Source organism: Gekko japonicus, unplaced genomic scaffold (assembly GCF_001447785.1).
Source record: "Gekko japonicus isolate JY-2015 unplaced genomic scaffold, Gekko_japonicus_V1.1 scaffold367, whole genome shotgun sequence".
NCBI classification, from domain to species: Eukaryota; Metazoa; Chordata; class Lepidosauria; order Squamata; family Gekkonidae; genus Gekko; species Gekko japonicus.
This window is the reverse complement of record NW_015163617.1, coordinates 155,331-163,229: the sequence shown is the minus strand read 5'-3', so window position 1 is coordinate 163,229 and position 7,899 is coordinate 155,331. Positions and strand designations below refer to the sequence as shown.

General features: G+C 48.8%; 1 protein-coding gene across 1 annotated transcript in view; it reads right to left on the bottom strand.

Annotated features, from left to right (window-relative positions):
* KTN1 (kinectin 1) overlaps window positions 1–7,899 on the bottom strand; it is a 128,991-nt gene that overhangs the window by 30,937 nt on the left and 90,155 nt on the right. Inside the window, exon 30 of the mRNA XM_015407425.1 lies at window positions 5,357–5,443. Coding sequence (XP_015262911.1) covers window positions 5,357–5,443 — 87 coding nt within the window. The remainder of the gene's footprint in view (window positions 1–5,356; window positions 5,444–7,899) is intronic.

The window sequence follows — 7,899 nt, the reverse complement described above, 5'->3', positions numbered from 1 at the left end:
TCCTGAGGACTTTCTTTCAATTTTTTTTGATGGAAAAATTAGAAATTTTGGGCAGTACAACCCCCCCCCCCAACTCCTATTTTCTCAGAATGAGTGAAACGCTTTTAAAGACAAGGTAGGCACGCTATAGACATGTATAGCTCTTAAATCCAAGATGCATTTCTGCAGCTAGATTAAGGATACTTAATCTCCATGAAGGGAAAATGCAGGGTTTTCACTACTTCTCGGCAGTTGCATGCCTTCTGTTGCCCTTTTGATAACTGAAGAAGGAAGCTGTGAAAGGTCATACCCAGCCAGAAATTTGATTAGTCTTTTAAGATGCTATTGAACCCTTGCTATTTTCTACTACATTTTATGTTGTTGAAATAGAAAAGTAGTAAAATTAATTTAAGTTTGATAGGACAGTAAGTATTGCATACATATCAATTTCCTCCCAAATTTGTTTCCCCCCCCAAAAAATGGGGGGGAAATCTCCCCCCCCCCGTGGCTTCAAAAATTCCAGAATTTTTACATCTCTAGCCAAAAGGTATCCCCCACAAGGCAAGCTGAAGGTGCAGAATCTCCTCCTTAAATCTCTGAGTCTCCTGCATACATTGGGACAAACGTTTGAAAACCTGACCCACTGCCCTTTCAGAAAACCTCCTTCACGTTGCTCAAGACGTAAAGAGAAGCACTCTTTGTTCTACAACATGGGAGGAAATAAGAGGCATCCTGCCATCTCTGCACAGGCTTCTAGAGTACTTATCATGTGGAATTCACTGCTGCAGGAAGTGCTGGCGGCTACAAGCACAGACAGCTTCAAGAGGGGACTGGATAAACACATGGAGTAGAGGGCCATGGGTGGCTGTTAGCCACAAGGCATAGATGGAATACTCTGTCTGGGGCACTGATGCTCTGTACTGTTGGTGCTTGGCGGGGCCACAGTGGGAGACTTCTGGAGTCCTGGACCCACTGGTGGACCTCCTGATGGCACCTGGGTTTTGGCCACTGTGTGACACAGAGTGTTGGACTGGAGGGGCCATTGGCTGATCCAACATGGCTTCTCTTATGTTCTTATGTCAGGGGCAGTGATGCTCTGTCTTCTTGGTGCTTGGGGAGGGGGCAACAGTGGGAGGGCTTCTGGAGTTCTGGCCCCGCTGGTGGACGTCCTGATGGCACCTGGGTTTGGGCCACTGTGTGACACAGAGTGTTGGACTGGAGGGGCCACTGGCTGATCCAACATGGCTTCTCTTATGTTCTTATGTCAGGGGCAGTGATGCTCTGTCTTCTTGGTGCTTGGGGAGGGGGCAACAGTGGGAGGGCTTCTGGAGTTCTGGCCCCGCTAGTGGGCCTCCTGATGGCACCTGGGTTTGGGCCACTGTGTGACACAGAGTGTTGGACTGGATTGTATTGAACCACTCTGTGTAATCCGCCTTGAGTTCAATATAATGTAACAATATAATACATATAATGTAAATAAATAAAGGGTGATGCCTTAATCCCCACACCATGCTAGCTCTTCCCCATGGAGCTCCTGATGCATGATCTCCCCATCCCAATCGCAACAGATTTACATTTTCGCATCCCCGTGACACTGCTACACTTCCATCAACTTTTCAGCAATTTCTCCCCAACCCTGCTTTGGACAGCTCTTTTCTGGAAGACTGTACCCGAAGCTGGTTTGGGAAAGGATATGTGTGGATTCCCACATCTCCCTGCCTCCATCTTGCCCCCCCATGCGCATACTTCTGGTGGAATTTTTGCAGTGGTTTTTCACCTGTCCTCCAGTAATTGGGCATGGAAATATTGCCATAGTGTTAACATGCCATAGTGAAATTCTGGCTATTAGGAATTTTTAAAAACCTGGCAAGACGTTTGCTGCTGCTGGTGGCGGGGTGGTGGGCAGGAGGGAAAAGCACATTAAATCTCCATGCAGAAGCGCAATGCTGCTACAAACGCCTTGCATCCACAGGAGAACAGGGAAAGCAACCACAAAAAACACAAGGCAAAAGGGCAAGGCAACCACAAAAAGGCAAGGAATTCCCTGCACTGTGCAGGGGGTTGGTCTATATGACCCTAGAGGCCCCTTCCAATTCTAGTATTCTAGGCCTTCAAACTTGATCCAGATTATTCCTGGTTTTTATACAACCGAACACCTACGTTTCACTTTTCTGTCCTGGCCGCCCAAGATCTTTTTCAGCTCATCGCATGGCCTAGCTCAAGGCTCCCCAACACTGTGCCCGTGGGTGCCTGCTGACACTTTTCCCAGTGCCCTGCCAAGTGTTTTTAGAAAGTGGGCGAGGTCAGGTGGGGCTTTTGCCCAGCAAGGCTTCTGATTGGCCACTGAAGATTTGATTGGCTGTGCAAATTTTTATTTATTTATTTATTTATTTATTTATTTATTTATTTATTTATCACACTTGTACCCCGTCCTCCCCGCAAGCGGGCTCAGGGCGGCTTCCATAAAAACATAAATACATTAAAATACACAATATTTAACCAACAATAAAACATCATAAATACAAAGTACTGGCGGCTGATTAAGTTAATCGAGATGGTATATTACAGGAATAAATTTCCACTGCCCAGATGTTCCCCGTTGTTTCTGCTCATAATCAGTTAGATGTTAAGACCACGGGCCAGGCCTGCTGAAAAGGCCTGCAGTAAGGGCCTGCAGTAGCGGCAGCCCCTAGTTAAATGCCTGGTGGAAGAGCTCCGTCTTACAGGCCCTGTGGAACTGCAAAAGGTCCCGCAGGGCCCTGATCTCCTCCGGGAGCTCATTCCACCAGGTAGGGGCTGCCACTGAAAAGGCTCCGGCCCTGGTGATAACTAGCTTGGCCTCACTTGAGCCAGGGAGGGTCAACCGATCTTGGGACCCCGACCGTAGTGCTCTCTGGGGTATATACGGGGAAAGGCAGTCCCTCAGGTAGGCACAAGGGTCTTCAGTGTGACAGACGGGAAGCTGCGGAAGCCTTTTTTTGCCTGGCTCCACCTCCTGTGCCGACCATGCTGTGTCAGAATTCCTGTGCCCACCACGCAGATGCCCGCAGGTGCCCACAGGCTCAAAAAAGGTAGGGACCACGGCTTAGCTTAGTTAAGTACTCCATTTTAAGGGTTGCTGAAAACAGATGCTGAAGCTTTGGTCTTGTGCCTAGAACATTTTTTTTCTCCCTCTTCTTCCCCTTCCAAGGTATTTGGGGTGGTTCCTGTCAAACATCAAGCCTGAAGGAGGAGTCTTGTGGAATTCAAACTTAGTTCTGTGACGTTTTAGTTAATTCTATTTTTTTTTAAGTGGCAAGCGGCTCTCCTTGGATGTTCTTCTATTGGTCCAGCGCAGCTACCTATAATTTCAGAGATCATGCAAGATGGGTAGCCGTGTTAGTCTGTAGCAGTAGGAAAGAGCAAGAGTCCCGTAGCACCTTGAAGACTAACAGAATTCGTGGCAGGGTGTGAGCTTTCGTGAGTCACTGCACACTTCTTCAGATATCTCAAGAAGTGAGCACTGACTCACGAAAGCTCCTCCCCTGCCACAAATTTTGTTAGTCTTTAAGTGCTACGGGACTCTTGCTCTTTTCTATCATTTTTGAGTAAACTGTAACTCAGTGTTACAGCAAAGGTACAGTTTAGGGCACAATCCGTCAACACTTAAGCACTTCAGCATCTCACCAATTTCAACAGGCGGGATTGCTGAATGCAGGGGTCATTTCGTAGAAAAAGAGGTGCAGGAGCTCATTAGCATAACACATTAGCATAACTTTATTTGCCTATGCCACACCCCCTGACATCACCGGAAGTGTGTCAGAAGGCAACACCCACCGCTCAGGCTCCACTGGACTGTTTTGGATTGCTAGCTATTGGGGGGTGGGGGAACGTGCAGATCTGTCCTCGCAGAGGAGGGAGAGCTTGTACCTGAATAAAACTTGGTGCCACTGGACTGTTTTGGGCCGGTGGGCAGGGAGGGCTCTGCAGCTTACCTGGCTGCTTCTTGCTCTGACTGAGGGCTGCTGGGAACAGGGGGGTGGGGCTTGTTGCATGTGCCTGACCCCTGGGCTCCTTACTGCCGGAGCTCCGCTCCTGTGCACTCCTGCAGGAAATGACCCCTGGCTGAATGTGTGCTTAACTATACTCCTGAAATGACTGGGACTTCAAAATGCTTAATGTCGCTGGTCTGGATTCTACCTTTTTATTTCAAACTTCCTCAAACTGGGTGCCACGTTTCGATTTTATCTTTGCTTTGCACCAGGATGATTAGGACTGCCAGGCTGGCAACTGGTGGGAGGGGTTGTGGGCAGCGACACGACGTCTTCTCCACGGCCACGTCACTTCCGGGAAGAATCCAGAAGTGACTTAGGGTAGCTCTAAGAGATTGCCACAAACTGTATGGTGGACTGCAACTCACTATTACAGCAAAAGCACAATTTAGGTAAGGGTTGCCCAGACCCCCTGATCCGGGTGGGGGTCTCCCACATTTGGGCATTCCCCCCACCATTATCCTCTCTTACCTCGAAGCTGGAAACAACGACAACATGCACACATAACCCGGAAGGGACGTAGGCATGTCGGGGACGTCAGGCAACGAGACAGTGGTTTGGGAGCAAAACTCTATGATTTGTAGCTAATTCTACCATAGAGTTTTGCCCCAAAACCAGAGCTTCACCACCCAACGTCCCGATGTCATTTCCTGGTGGCGCTGGCATGTTGTGGCGCTCCTCCCCGCTCCCGGAAACTTCTCTCCCACCCCCCCCCCCTGCCGGTGCATCCTTGGCACCTGGCAGCCCTAGTGTACGTTATGATTGGGCCACAGTTAAGCACTTCAGCATTTAACTGATTTAAACAGGAGGTGGTTGAATGTATGTTCCACTCTAACCATAGAGTTTCTGGCAAATTCCTAGAGCTGCCCTGTGTCACTTTGGAGTTCTCCCAGGAAGTAACAAAGCAGTCCAGAGGAAAACCAACTTTTTTTCCTTTTTCTCCTGCTGCCTGAAGATTATTCATTCCTTGGCTGACAGGTTCATTGAGCAACCAAGGAAACAAAGGTATGAGTGGTCAACGAGATTTTTTTAAAGATCTCTCCACTGTGGAGAGAGAACACAGAGGCCTGCAGCTCTAACAACAACCGTTCAAGCAAAACGACAAGACAAAACAGAAAATCAGCATGCTCACAAATCATCAAACTACAAATAAAAGTAAAAAAAATGAAACAATTAAGATGACAGGCACAGCACAAGCAGAAATGAGAGAGAGAGAGCGCATTCGGAAGACAGTATCTTTAAACTGCAGTAAAAGTCAAATGCTTCCGCTCGATTTTTAAAAGGCGGCTGCAAGATTTGCTTCTAGCTTAAACGCAATTGTTTCTAGCAGTTAAGTCATTTACAACCTTGGCCGTCTTGGTCTCTCTGTCCTGCAGCAATTTTTCTGTTGAGGCCAATGCTTCCATGGCTTTCCAGTTTTTCTCCCGGAGGTCCTAATCGTTTTTAGAAAGAAGGGGTTTCAGTTCAGCCAAGAATTAAAAACTGTTTTTCCCCCCTGCCTTCAGTTTCAGAGAAGGTGAGCATTTGTATTTGCAAATTCAATGTGGGGGACTGCAAAAAGAAAAGAAAAGAAGACGAGGCACACCAGCCAGAGACAAGTGTGACGGTTAGGAGAGGGAGATTTGTATGGGCCATCTTCAAATAGCAAAATGATCATTCTCTTCCCCTTCCCCCGATCTGTTTCTGGCTCTAGGGCTGCAAACGCTGTACTTTGACTGCACTTATCAGGAAGAAAAAGGAAAAGTATTCCAAAGCCAACACCACACACAATGGCACACGGACACACCCTGAACCAGGAAGTAACACCATTTGAGGCGCATTTAAATTGGCTGCAGAAATATAGAAACCACTGGAGTGGTTTTGGAGACACCAAGGAGAAGAAGAAGAGATTGGATTTATACCCCGCCCTTCACTACCCAAAGGCGTCTCAGAGTGGCTTACAATCTCCTTTCCCTTCCCCTCCCCACAACAGACACCCTCTGTGAGGTAAAAGAAGAAGAAGAGATTGGATTTATACCCCGCCCTTCACTACCCGAAGGCGTCTCAGAGTGGCTCACAAACTCCTTTCCCTTCCCCTCCCCACAACAGGTACCCTGTGAGGTAGAAGAAGAAAAAGTAGAGATTTGATTTATACCCTGCCTTTCACTACCCAAAGGTGTCTCAGAGCGGCTTACAATCTCCTTGCCCTTCCCCTCCCCACAACAGACACCCTCTGTGACGTAAGTGGGGCTGAGAGAGCTCTCTCATGAACTGCCCTTGAGGGAACAGCTCTGAGAGAACTATGGCTTGCCCAAGGTCATCCAGCAGCTGCAAGTGGAGGAGTGCGGAATCAAACCCAGTACTCCCAGATAAGAGCCCGTGCGCTTCACCACTACACCAAAGGGAGCAACTCACTGGAAGCCTGCATGAGAGTAGACCACCTAAAGCAGCTCACCCCTAAGTTAAGACCACAGATCCTTTCCGTCTGGTTGCTGAACTCACTGGGGGAGCAGTATGGTTGCCAAGCTCCAGGTGGGGCCTGGAGATGTAGTGATGGCCCCAGGTGGAGATGGCTTTAAAAGGGGATTAGACAGATTCATGGAGGAGAGGCCTATCGGTGGCTACTGGCCATCACGCTGCATCCGTCTCCTCTCAAGCATGGAGGCAATCTGACAGCATCCTCTAAGCAGCCAATCGCCCCTCCCACAAAGAAGAGGGATGCTCTACTGCTGCCTCCACGCTGGAGAGGAGATGGATGGAGCGTTAACAAAGGGTCTCCATTAATGACTCTCAGCATCCCACAATTAAGAAGGGTACATCTGTCCATCGATCTTCCAATTTTGATATGTTTACTTCCTTCATTATGTGCCTGCCCTCCTCTCCCCCCACCCCCGGGAATTAAACTCGAACAAATGGTGACCATGTAAGCTAAAGCTTGTTATATTCCAGTTTGGTCCTTGAACCTGCCAAACAACTTTATTATGCTGCATGAGATCTGCTGCTCACTCAGTTTGGTGTAGTGGTTAAGTGTGTGGACTCTAATCTGGGAGAACCGGGTTAGATTCCCCACTCCTCCACTTGTACCTGCTGATGTGACCTTGGGTCAGTCACAAGCTCTGGCACAGCTGTCCTTGAAAAACAGCAGTTTGTGTCAGAGTTCTCTCAGCCCCACCCACCTCACAGGGTGTCTGTTGTGGGGAGGGGAAGGGAAAGGAGTTTGTAAGCCGCTCTGAGACTCCTTTGGGTAGGGAAGGGCGGGGTATAAATCCAATCTCTTCTTCTTCTACCTCCCAGGGTGTCTGTTGTGGGGAGGGGAAGGGAAAGGAGTTTGTCAGCCGCTCTGAGACTCCGAGTGAAGGGTGGGGTATAAATCCAATCTCTTCTTCTTCTTCTACCGCACAGGGTGTCGGTTGTGGGGAGGGGAAGGGAAAGGAGTTTGTAAGCCGCTCTGAGACTCCAAGTGAAGGGCGGGGTATAAATCCAATCTCTTTTTCTTCTATATGTATGGACTTGGCAACTCCCACTTCAGTGTATCTGAAGAAGTGTGCCTTGCATATGAAAGCCTGTACCTTGAATAAAACTTGGTTGGTCTGAAAGGTGCCGCTGACTCGAACTTTGTTCTGCTGCTTCAGATCAACATGGCGACCCACTGGAATTATTCTGATTTATGGCGACCCTACAAATTAATGGCCTCCAAAACATCCAATTGTTAACAGCCTTGCTCAGGTCTTGCAAACTGAGGTCCGTAGCTTGCTTGGTGGAGCCCAGGGGTCATTTCCTGCAGGAGCGCACAGGAGCGGAGCTCCGGCCGTAAAGAGCCCAACGCGGGGGGGAGACATGCAACAAGCCCTGCCCCCTGCTCCCAGCAGCCCTCAGTCGGGCCACGAGGAGCAAGAAGCAGCCAGGTCAG